This window comes from Orycteropus afer, unplaced genomic scaffold, assembly GCF_000298275.1.
Source record: "Orycteropus afer afer isolate SDZICR_OR568_19922 unplaced genomic scaffold, OryAfe1.0 scaffold00302, whole genome shotgun sequence".
Classification (NCBI taxonomy): domain Eukaryota; kingdom Metazoa; phylum Chordata; class Mammalia; order Tubulidentata; family Orycteropodidae; genus Orycteropus; species Orycteropus afer.
Window position 1 is genome coordinate 1,632,945 of NW_006921889.1, and position 13,407 is coordinate 1,646,351.

The window sequence follows — 13,407 nt, forward strand, 5'->3', positions numbered from 1 at the left end:
GATGACGTTGCCTGCCATCCCCAAAATGTAATAGCTCTCTTCCCAGTTCCTCTCTGTTGTTGCCTCTTCCCTTTGTCCTTCTTTCCTATGCATTCCTGCTCCCTGAGCTATCTCTCTGTGCAAATACTGCTCTTAGGGAACATTAAAATTAAAGAACATTTTAACATGTGTAGCTGGTTACGTAAAACCTTCCTCCTCGTTCTCAGTGTGATAGGATTTGCAATTTGATTGCAGTTACATGGTGGGGAGGAGGTGCAAGTGCGGACTGTTTTAGGAACTCAGGGTAAACTTAAAGGGAACAAGGATCTTAGTATTTGAATAGTACATCAAACTTTGTGATGACTGTTGAAAGGGGATGATCCTTGTGAGTGGCAAATATGGACTTGAAAGATTTCTTGAGTATGTGAGTGCCCCTATGAAAGTACACAGCATGGCACTTGGGCGATAGGTTAACAGTAGCATTTGGGATGAGTATATATGTGGCTGACCACTGAATGGGTTGGGGTGGGCTTGGAGAGGAGGATTAAGGAGTTACAGTGGTATTGAACTCTGGTGGCATAGTGCCTAAGGCATTTGACTGCTAACCAGAAGGCTGATGGTGCAGATCCACCAGCTGCTTCTCGGAAGGAGGACTAGGCATTCTACTTTCATGGAGATTCCATCTTGGAAACCCAAGCCAGGGGTTGCTATGAGTCGGAACTGACTCCACGGCAGTGAGTTCGGTTTTTTTGTTTTTGGTGGTGTAGTGGTTAACGCATCAGGCTATTAACTAAAAGGTCAGCAGTTGGAACCCACCAGCTTTCTCCCGGGGAGAAAGAAGAGATAATCTGCTTCTGTAAATATTCACCACTTTGGAAATCACAGGAGGCAATTCTGTTCTGTCCTTAAAGGGTCACTGTGAGTCAGTCAATTTGATGGCAGTGGGTGGTGGTGGGGTGGATGATCACATAAGATAAGGCCAGGGGTACTGCTGAAAATCAAAGGAACTGCCTTAAGGGGCTGATAAACCTTAGAGAAAAATGTCATTGAGAATGTTAGTGTCCTGTATATGGATGTAAGAAGGAAGTTTAAGTGGGTTTGGATTTAGGGAGCCAAGTTTCTAGTTCTGGCTAACCATGTAACCTTAGATAAGTCAGAGACCTTAAATTTCTGTGAGCTTTTGTTTCTTCACTTCTGTAACAAGGTCTTGTCCTAAATAGATGGACCTCAGGTTGCTTCATGGAGCCACTTAGCCACTGAAGATAATGAGAAAAGAATCAAATGGCTGAGCCTTAGGGTCTCACCCTTTAGTTGGAAAAACAGAGCATCTTCCTTTACTGGTGTGTAAGATTTCATTTGAAGAAAGAATTCTCCTATTTAAAAACTAGAAAAAATCACTGTTTTAGGTAATCTCTAAGGTTCCATGTCATGCTGAAATTCTACAACAAAAATACAGTTTTATGCTAATCATGCATACCTTTAGAACTACAGTTTATCATCTTAAAAAGCAAAATGCAAGAAAAGAACTATTAGGCCCCACTCAAAAAAAAAAAAAAAGGCACAGCAATCCTTATCAGCCTCTTTGGATTTCAGTAAACCTGCTGCTTCAGTCACCTGTTTTCAGGATAATTTATAATGTAATTTCCCTATGATGTTTAGTATTGCAATAAATAATTGTTTTGCCTTGCGAATATATAATACAGTTTTGGCTCTTAGGCAGTAAGTAGACCTTTGTTCAAGACTGCGTGGATTCTATGTGAAAAACCATTCTGAGTTAGAAAAATCAGTCTTATAAACACTACCTATTTTTAAGAGTCTTTATACTATAACTTTTTTCCTTACTACTCGTGTAAGTACAATTTCCACCCCCTCACCTTAACCCTGTAAATAAATAATTTCTTTGTGGAATAATCATTAATTTTTCACATTCTCTATCCAGTACTACACATCAGCAATAAAACATGAAAATAAGATGCTTTATAAATCACTGTTAGACATATGTTCTACTCTTGGTAAACAAGGTACAGAGAACCACAGGTAGATTTGGAGGGAATCTCACATGCTCTTTTTCAACTGCTTTTAAAATTTGTTTAGTGCTTATTTTTAAATGTATATTAGAGATTCTGAGAATTGAATACTTTAAATGATACAGAAAGAAAATTGGTGAAGCAGTTGTTTTTTTTGTTTGAAACAGACTTATAAAGAACATTTAGAGGGACAGAAACATAAGAAAAAAGAAGCTGCGTTGAAAGCCTCACAAAATACCAGCAGCAGCAACAACTCGACTCGTGGGACGCAAAATCAGCTACGTTGTGAGCTCTGCGATGTCTCTTGTACAGGAGCAGATGCATATGCTGCCCACATTCGTGGTGCTAAGCATCAGAAAGTAGGTGTTGGTTTTTTTTTTCTCCACGCATCGTTATGTCTTAATTTCTTTTAAGCCTTTTCAGTGGGGATTTAGGTAAAGGTGGCTTCAAATTTTGAATACTTGGAATGCATTATAAGCCTTGCATTATAAACAATATATGTGTAGAGGCAACATTGCGCAAAGAGAAAAGACTCAGTCTTTTCTTTAAATTGAACTAGTTCACTTATTCCACTAATTAGACATTGTCATAATGTGATTATTTTCCTCCATGAACAACTGCCTCTTTTGGCACAAGACCAGATGGTATCCAGCTATCATTACTGAACATTTTGAACAAAGATTCTATCGAAGAATCCTCATCAAAATGGGCAAAATGCAGGACAGAATTAGAAATTCTCATGGTCTCCAAACTCTGGAGCCACAGAGGCTTGATGAACCCCTGAATCCATAGCTTTGAGATAACCTTTAAACCCTAAACCAAAAACATCCCCTGAAATCTTAAAACCAAACAGTTTTTCAATTAACTAGTAAAGGATGAAAGAATGTCTGCCTTGAGCATTGTTCTCTTTCAAGATCTATCTCTGTGGGATCAAATTGACAATACCAGTGTGAAGGATTGGATAGGAGCCTCGGGACAGTGAGTTTATGTTAAGGGAGGAACAACTCAGAAAAGGAGGGTGAGAATGGTATATAACTTCAAGAATATAATTAATGTCGCTGAATTGTGTATGTAGAAACTGTTGAATTGGTTTATGTTCTGCTGTTTATTTTTTTTTAACAAGAACAGAACTTAAATTTTTTTAATGTAGGTGACTATGTACATGGTCAAATAATTTCAGCTTTCTCTGTTTTAGTTTCCCCACCTGTCAGTAGATGGAATATTCCATGTCTGCTTCACAGATACACTGTGAAAGTAGTGAATTTTGTGTATACAAATATGTAACAGAAAAACACAACAAAGGCAAATACCATTTTACTTTTCATTTTAAAGTGTATTTTAGGGGGAAAATTTTTTTTAATATACCATGAGTTTTCTGATATGTAAATCTGCTTTTGTTTTGTAGGTGGTTAAATTACACACAAAACTTGGTAAACCCATTCCTTCAACAGAACCAAACGTTGTTAGCCAAGCTACTTCTTCAACAGCTGTCTCTACTTCAAAACCAACTGCCTCTACTTCAAGCATTGCAGCAAGCAATTGTACTGTGAATACTTCATCAATTGCAACTTCTTCAGTGAAAGGTCTCACCACTACAGGGACCTCATCCCTTAATATCACAGCCAACACTAAAGTGTCAGCACTGCCTACAAATATGGCTGCCAAGAAAACATCTACACCCAAAATTAATTTTGTTGGCAAGTATTAGAGATTCTCTGTGTTCCTCCTAACTCTATCAAAGTAATGTCCCTCCTCCATTGCCAGGCTAGTCCTTCAGCTTACATTCTTGAATTACCTCCTTCGTTCTGCAAACCTTATTCCATCACACACCTCTTCTTTTTTTCCTTAAGTTTTAATCTGTCCTCTGTTGGTTTCTTCTCTTCATCCAGACAGATAAACTTATATTTTTCTTAGTCTTTTTACACGTGCACACACGTACACACACACACACACACAAAGACCTATTTGTTTTCCTGTAATCGTCTCAGACTACTAATCTAATTCTTGCTTTCTCTGTTTCTGTACTTACTGTCCAGTTCTTAGTCTGTTGAAGTGTTTCCCCTCTTTTCTGAGGCTGCTTTCAGGAGTCACCAAAGACCTAATTGCCAAATCTAGTGGCAGCTTTTCAGTTTCATCTTGTTGACTCCTCTGATATTTGACACATTTGATTACCATACCTTTAAATCTTAAGTTAAGTCTCTTTGTTTATTATATATCTACCTACCTTTTTCTCAAGCACCTTTATTGGGTCTCCCGCCTACATGTCCATTAAATGGTGGTGGTTCTAAGGTTCAGCTTTGGCTCTTATCTCACTTAACTTACCCAGTATTCATGGGTGGTCTCATCCATTCCTATGTCTGTAATGACTTATAAATCATTTGGGCAAACTCAGACCCTTACCTGAGTTGCAAAGCTTTATGTTTAGCACCATGACTTGTGTGACCCTGCCTTTAGTGCCCCATACCAACCTACTGTGTTACCACAAAATGGTCCTGAAAAATCTTATAAAATTGTTGCTTTTTTACTGATATTTTATTGCCTCATCCTGTTGTTTACTTAGTCCTGTTGTTTCTTCTTTAAAAACTGTCTTCATTGTTGCTGTTTTGAGGCCTTTAAAATCTTTCTTAGAAGAAAAAGGCTCTTACTGCATCCATTCTCTCTTCCATCATATTCTCCATACCCTTTACAGTCTTTCTTGAAAAATACATATCAAATTGTGTTAGTCTGCTTCAGAGTCTTCAGCATCCTTCCTCTTGCATATTGGATAAATTTTGTATTCCTTAATTACGTCATACAAGGCCCTTCACAGGCTGACCACTGACTACCTTTCTAGCCTCGTGTCTCACCACATTTTTCTAATTAGTAATTCCTACTAAGTTACTGACTCTTTCCCTGAGCATATCTTTGTTCTCCTAACTCCTCGTTGTGCTTTTTGGTATCTGCCATTCTTTGTGTTTAGAATATCATTTTCTCCTTCCATTTGATCAATTCGTACTCATTACTTGGGATGAGATTAAAGGATAGTAGTGCCTTCCCTCTGTTCCCACAATTCTCAGTTCCTACTTTTGACAGTACTTTTCACATTATAATTATTTGTACTTTCCCCTAAATTGTGAACACTACAGAGGCAACTACAGATGTTGTTGTTACTATATTATCACACTCTAAACAGTGCCCAGAATGCAATAGATTTTTTAAAATATTTCTGAAAGAGGTTTAAAGGAGAAAATCACAGTTAATATGGTATTCTCCTGAATAACTATTTAAATTGTTACATATAATTAAGGATTAAAATGAAAACTATGATTTGTAGTTACTTTTATCTTCAGTTTTTGAGGTTATTTATACTCTTCAAAACAACAATAAAAAATCTTTTGTAAATAACTTTTTGTATAAGTTTCAGGTCTGATTTCAGTAGATAATAAGTTGAAGGAACTCTGAGCAATGATAAAACCTGAATTTGTTCTATTTTCATCCTTAATGGCAAACTTGATTTGAATTTTTTATTAATACGTGTTCAGTGAAAACTAGATGTTGAACTTAGCTTTTTTTAAAAGAATATTTTTTTTTTTTAAGAAAAGATGAAAAAGCCAAATGGTTTATGTGATACTTAAAATTCTGACCTATGTCAAACAAGAATTTGACCATTGCTAGGAAATACTAAGAACTTTATGTGAAGTTTTTGTTGTATCGTGTTTTGTACATGTATACAGAAATGTAATTTAAAAGTATTGTAATTCTTTCATGCTTTTCTAGGTGGTAATAAGCTGCAGTCAACAGGAAATAAAACAGAAGACTTAAAAGGAACCGAGTGTGTTAAAAGCACCCCTGTCACTTCTGCTGTGCAGATGCCAGAAGTAAAACCGGATACAGTATCAGAACCAGTCACACCTGCATCTCTGGCCGCTTTGCAGAGTGATGTACAGCCAGTGGGCCATGATTATGTGGAGGAGGTACTGATTTGCAAATACTATTGCTGTGAGATTGGTGTCACTTTATATGTTAGCAGACTTGTCCAGCATGTATAATTAAATTTTACTCAATTATATTTTAGGTTACTTTACATATAAAAGAATATGAAAAAGGTCTTTGTTGAAGGCCTTTTAAAAGCATACCCTTTAAGCTCACCTAAGTGACATCACAAGTTTTTTGGTAACTTTTATATCCTATTCCCTACTAACTCTGTCATTGTAGTGTAAAATAACTTTCCATTTACTTAGCAGGCATTCTTGTAGGTTTTTTTTTGAATAACTTTATTATAATTTGGATGGAAGTTTATAGAGCAAATAGATTTTCCATTCAATAATTTATACATACTTTGTTTACACCGTCACATTGATTGTAATCCCTACATTGTAACAACAGTGTTCCCACTTCCACTGTTTTCCCATTCCATTTGTCCTTCTTTCCTGTCACTTCCTGCCTTCTTGGGCTTTACCCCTACATACATTCTGCCCTTTTGATCTTGTATGGTTGATTGTTCTAAGGAGTGCTTACCTCCCTGTTGTTACTGTTCACCTTATAGGCCTACCTGTCTTTAAGCTGATAGGTGGCCCACTGGGGGCCAGGGGATGGGAATGGGGTTCAGTTTAGGCTTAAAGGCTATATAAGCCTTGTCTTTTCTATGATTTTGAATTTTGTTTCACATTTTTCTCCAACTCTATCCAGGACCTCCTATTGTGATCCCTTCCAGAGCAGTCAGTAGTAGCTGGACACCATCTAGTTCTAGTCTTGGGGTCATCGAGACTGGGGTTCATGTGGTCCGTTAGTCCTCTAGACTAATTATTTACTTGTGTCCTTGATTGTCTTGACTCTTCTTTGCTCCAGACAGGGAGAGCCCAGTAGTTGCACCTTAGATGGTTTGTATTGTATTCTTGAACTATCCTGAACACAAAAGTAAAAAAAAAAATTCTGAACTGCAGAAATGTTAACAGAGAGCACCAATATTTCTCATTCTTAACAATCACTTAGTTTCAAGTGTAAAAATAGGCTTATTGATTTAACAGATCTGTTTATTTGGTTTCTCAAGCTATCAAGCCTCTATTCCTGGTTTGCAGATAAAATTATTGCTATAAGTGAACTCAGTGAAGTGGAAGAATGATAGCTAATAGTGAGGGGACATCAGAAGAACTTGATAAATAATTGTTGTTAGCAGGAACATTAACATAGTGGTATAGCACTGCTCTGAAGGAAGATGGGGCAATCTGCTTCCGTAGTGATACTGCCTCGGAAACCCAAGGAGGGGTCACTATGAGTCGGGTCCTACTTGAGGGCACATAACAACAACAACAACATAGCACTGTTACTTAGCATTACTAGTAGGGTTTTGATAAGTATTTCAGTTCTTTCATCTTTTGCCTACTGAAGAGAGATAATACAGTGTTTTAAATTATAAATATTTGCCACTCAGTTTTCTTCTCACGTCAAATCTTAATTGTTCACAACTTTTTCTTAGGGAATCTGAGGGTTTATAAATGAGATCTTCAGTTGTAAAATTTCTGCTCTGATTCTTACATGGTTTTTTTTTTCCATATCAAGGTACGAAATGATGAAGGAAAAGTAATTCGGTTCCATTGTAAATTATGCGAGTGCAGCTTTAATGATCCTAATGCTAAGGAGATGCACTTAAAAGGGCGGAGACACAGACTTCAATATAAAGTTAGTAAAGTTTTAACTATTGCTTTCTGCTTTTTTCCCCCCACAATTAAGAACATTCTAGATGTTGAACAAAGCATCTAAATATAATTCACCAGTCTGAACTCTCATTCTATGTTTCACATGTCGTATTCATTAAATTATCTTTAGTGCCTGACCTAAATAAAATCTTACGGTTTGTTTTTATTTATTTGTTATACTTAAGTAAGAAGAATATAATCATATCCTATATATTTTTAGTCATTGGTAAAATAAAGCTAATACTGTTTGCATCAAGTAATCATGTAAAGATAGTTATTTGATGTGGGGTATTAGAAAGATGTGTCAGGTCTCTGGTACCTTCTGATTCTGGTGGAATTCCACTAAAGTACATTTTGAGATAAGTTGATAAGCTGGAAATTCCCCTTATTTATCTTACCAAGACTTCTTGGTAATGAAGAAATTACTTTTGAAGTGTTAAGTCAAATCTATGTATTATCTATAAACTTTTTAATTATGCTAAACTCATGCACTATTTTTTCTCTTAAATATATAAAAAATTAAAATACAAACAAGTTTATTAAAGGTCAGTACTTCTATGTAAGAAACTTTTTAACCTTAACTCAGACATTCAAAGGTGTCAACTTCCAAGCATGTGAAGGAAAATCAAGTACTTCTCAGTCTCCTGAGGATTTCAGATGACTTTTTATTGGTCAGCACTAAGTACTTTTTACATTCTGAGTATGTATTTCTAAACTGAGATTATGAAGAATTTGTATTTATTCTGAATCCTTCCTCTGAGCCACCTTTATTTTACTCAATCATAGGAGATTGGCAACTGAGCCTTTATGATAAAAGAACATATGAAAATACATGATTGAAAGTGTAGATTGTTGAGGGCTTCTAGTTTTTTCAGTGTCTTGTCTATATTAACAGAAAAAAGTAAATCCAGATTTGCAAGTAGAAGTGAAGCCCAGTATTCGAGCAAGAAAGATTCAAGAAGAGAAAATGAGGAAGCAAATGCAGAAGGAGGAGTATTGGCGAAGACGAGAAGAAGAGGAACGCTGGAGAATGGAAATGAGGTAATAGCTTAACTTGTAGCATAATGGTAAGTGGTTCAGCCTTTCTAAAAAGCTTAACTATTCTGGGTACATGATTCCTATTCAGAGCAATACTGATTTATTTAATGTACTTTTAATATTCACTTTTAATAAAGATCCTAGCTCTGAGGAAGAAATGCATTAAAATTAAGTTTTTGGCTATTCTAGTATTTGAATGTCTTCTTGGTTTTATGAATTACATCATAATTGGTATCTTGTATATTTACATAAAGAAATAGTTTAATATTATAAGTACATAAATTCTTCATTTTAAAACAAGCAAAATAGAGCAAATGGTTGTGTGATTAACATATCCTGAATAGGAGGTTTGATAAATTCTTAAACTAATGTGATTTTTTTTTTCTAGAATAAACTTTTATTCTGTCCACTTTAGAATTTACAGTGAAGGAGATAAGAAAATATACCATCTTGCAGAGATGTATTTTGAAAATACAAATCTTTATATTTACTGAATTATACCTCACATACCTTAAATTGGACCACTCCAGAGTTTGTTTTTTATGTACTTATAGAGTTGTGCACCATCATGACAATCAGTTTTAGAACATTTTTATCACTTCCAGAAGAAGCTCTAAACCCACTACTGGTCACTTCCCACTTTCTTCCCAACCCCTCTCTCCAGTTGTAGGCAACTACTAATTACTTTCTGTTCCATATGTTTGCATATTCTGGACATTTATTTAAATGAGATTATGTACTATGTGGTTTCTTGTGACTGGCTTCTTTGACCTAGCATAATGTTTTTAAGCTTTGTCCATGTTGTAGTATGTATCAGAACTTCATTCTTTTTTATAGCTAAATAATACTCCATTATATAAATGGTACCACATTTTGTTTTTCAGTAATCATTTGGACAATTTGGGTTGTTTCCACTTTTGGGCTATTACAAATAGTGTTGCTGTACATATTTGTGTCAATTGTCTTAATACAACTTCTTGAAAATATGTTTATATTTTATAAGTCACTTTTTGTCATTAACATAATATTTAACTTTTGGAGGGGAGGTTAGGATTATTTTCTTATTTTTTGTGGCAGCATAGTTAGTATATTGTGTAGATGTAAAATTTAGTTAGTATATTGTGTAGATGTAAAATTTTCTTTATAACCAGTCCCATGGTGATAAACATTTAGGTTGTTTCCAGTGTTTTCCTATTATAATTATATTGACTGTCCTTGAGTCTGTATTGCTGCATAAATCATGATTAGTTGTTTTTAATATCCCAGAAATGTTTGATTGACATTAGGTACTGCCCATACTGCGTAATATGAGAGTGGTTCTCACACTTGGTCTTAGGACTGATTTGTCCTCTTAATATTTGAGGACTCCCAAGTGCTTTTGTTAATGTGGTCTGTATCCATCCATTTCATATTAAAACTAAAAATTTTTTTAATTTATTAATTAAAAAATAGTATTCTGTTTAACTGTACTGAAGTATAGTTACATATAATATACATAATATATTGTTGAATGTACTTAATAAATATTATACAGTGAAAATTAAGTATAAAACTGTATTTCTACCCCCACATAGTTAGAAGAGTGACATTGCTATACATTATTTAAAATGTGTTTAATGTCTGATTGAAGCAAAGGCACCATAATTCAAGAATTCTCATATCTTTCTGTGTCCAGTCTGTTACAATAGCGTGTTACCCTACCTCTAGGAAACTCCACTATATACTCATGAGAGAATGAGAAAGAAAAAGGTTAATAATGTCTTAATTTGTTGTACTGTGGTAGCTACCTGTTGCTGTCATGCTAGACAATATGGCATCAGTATATGAAATACCAGCAGGGCCACCCATGGTAGACATGTTTCAGTGGAGCTTCTAAACTAAGAGAAAGGACCTGACAATCTACATTTTTGAAAAAAAGACCAGTGAAAACCTTACAGACAGCAGCAGAAGACTGTCTTACAGAGTACCAAAGATGTGCCTCTCAAGTTGGAAGGCATTCAAAATATGACTAGGAAAGAACTGCTTCCTCAAGGTAGAGTCAGCCTTAATGACGTGGATGGCGTAAAGCTTTTAAGATGTTGATTTGCTGATATGGAACTCAAAATGAGAAGAAACAGCTGCAAACATTCATTAATAATGAAAACATAAAGTTTCAATTTAGGAGAATTGAAAACTGTCAAAAATTCAATGAAACACAAAGATCAATACCCTAGGCATTAGTGAGCTGAACTGAACTGGTGGTATTGGCCATTTTAAATCAAACAGCATGTGGTCCACTATGCTAGGAATGACAAATTGAAGAGGAATGGCATCACATTTATCATCAAAAACATATCAAGTACAACACTGTCAGTGATAGGATAATATCTATATGCCTACAAGGAAGACTAGTTAATACATTATTACTCGAATTCACACACCAACTACTAATGCCAAAGATGAAGAGATTAAAAATTTTTACCATCATATGCAGTCTGAAATTGACCAGACATGGAATGCATTGGTAATTACTGCTGATTAGAATGTGAAAGTTGGAAACAGATAAGAAACTTCAGTAGTTGGAAAATACGGCATTGATAATAGAAATGACTCTGGAGACTGCATGATAGAATTTTGCAAGACCAACAACTTCTTCATTGCAGATACTTCTTTCCAACAACAGAAAGGATGACTTCATGTGTGTACCTTGCCAGATGGAGTACAGAGGAATCACACTGACTGTATCTGTAGAAAGTGACAATAGTAAAACCATGAGTCAGAACAAGATTAGGGACTGACTGCAGAACAGACCATTAATTGTTCATGTGAAGTTGAAGAAAACTAAAACAAATCCATGAGGACCAGAGTTCCTTGAGTATATCCCATCTGAATTTAGAGAACCTTTTAAGAATAGATTTGACTCATTGAACACTAATGATTGAAAGCCAGATGAGTTGTGGGATAGCATTGAGAACTCAGACATGAAGAAAGCAAAAGGTCATTAAAAACACAGGGAAGAAAGAACAAACCAAAATTGATTTCAGACAAGACTGAAACTTGCTCTCGAACATACAGCAGCTAAATCTTATGGAGGAAATGATGAAGTAAAAAAGTTAAGCAGAAGATTTCAGAGGGTGGCGTGAGAAGTAATATCTGGACAACAATCTGGGGTTGGAAAACTAAAAGGGAAGAACATTCTCAACATTTTTCAAGCTGAAAGAACTGAAGAAAAAATTCAGGCCTCAAATTACAATATTGAAAGATTCTGTGGGCAAAAATATTAACTGATGCAAGAAGCATGAAAAGAAGATGAAAGGAATACACAGATTCACTATACCAAAAAGAATGGTTGGATGTTTGACCATCTCAGAATATAGCATGTGATCAAGAACTGATGGTACTAAAGGAAAAGTCTAAGCTGCACTGAAAGCATTGATGAAAAGGTTTCAGGAATTGATGGAATACCAGTTGACATGTTTCACCAAATGGATGCAACACTGGAAGCACACCCTCACTCATGTATGCCAAGAAATTTTGAAGGCCTGTCAAACTGACTGGACGAGATCCATTGTTGTGTCCATTACAAAGAAAGGTGATCCAACAGAATACAGAAATTACTGAACAATATCATTAATACCATACACAAAATTTTGATGAAGATAATTCAAAAACAGTTGAAGTAGTACATTGACAGGAAACTGCTAGAAATTCACACAATTCACAAGAGAATATGGAATGAAAGGTATCATTTCTGATGTCAGAGGGATCTTGGCTGAAAGCAGAGAATACCAGAAAGATGTTTACATGTATTTTATTGACTATGCAAAAGTGCTCCACTATCGTGATCATAACAAATTATGGATAACAATTCAAAGAATGAGAATTCCAGAATATTTAATTGTGCTCAGAAGGAAGCTATGCATTGACCAGAGTCAGTTTTTCTAACAGAACAGGGGGATACTGTGTTGTTTAAAATCAGGAAAGGTGTGCATCAGAGATGTTGGTATCTTCACTGTGTTTATTCAGTCTGTATGCTGAGCAAATACTCACTGGACTATATGAAGAAGAAGGCAGCATCAGGACTGCAGAAAGATTCATTAACAGCCTGTGATATCCAGATGATACAACCTAGCTTGTTGAAAAGGAAGAGAAATTGATTCACTTCCTGATGAAGATTAAAGATTATAGCCTTCAGTATGGATTACACCTCAGCATGAAGAAAACGGAAATCCTCAAAATTGGATCAATGAGCAACATATTTAATGCATAAATGGAGAGAAGATTGAAGTTGTCAAGGACGTGTTAAGAAGCAAAGATGTCATTTTACAGACTTAAGATATGCCTTACCAAAGCCCTGGTATTTTCAGTCACCTCATATGCATGTGATAGCTGAAGAATAAATAAGGAAGGTGAAGAAGAGTGAATTAATCTCTGAATTATGGTGTTGGTGAAAACTATACCATGCACTGCCAGAAGAATGAATAAGTTTGTCTTAGAAGTTTAGCCATAGGGTGGCCAGACTTTGTTTTATGTACTTTGAGCATGTTATCTGGAGGGACTGGTTCCTGGAGAAGGACATGATGCTTGGTAAAGTAGAAGGTCAGCAGAAAAGAGGCATACTCTGAATAAGATGGATTGACGCAATGGCTACAATAATGTGCTTAAATATAGCATCAAGTTTAAGAATGGCACAGTCTTGCTATGAGTTG

At 35.5% G+C, this 13,407-nt stretch overlaps 1 protein-coding gene across 1 annotated transcript in view; it reads left to right on the plus strand.

Annotated features, from left to right (window-relative positions):
• The window catches only part of ZFR (zinc finger RNA binding protein), a 108,083-nt gene that overhangs the window by 42,286 nt on the left and 52,390 nt on the right, over positions 1-13,407 (plus strand). Inside the window, exons 7-11 of the mRNA XM_007951601.2 lie at positions 2,174-2,365; positions 3,412-3,703; positions 5,763-5,959; positions 7,545-7,664; positions 8,577-8,722. Of these exons, the coding sequence (XP_007949792.1) occupies positions 2,174-2,365; positions 3,412-3,703; positions 5,763-5,959; positions 7,545-7,664; positions 8,577-8,722 (947 nt within the window). The remainder of the gene's footprint in view (positions 1-2,173; positions 2,366-3,411; positions 3,704-5,762; positions 5,960-7,544; positions 7,665-8,576; positions 8,723-13,407) is intronic.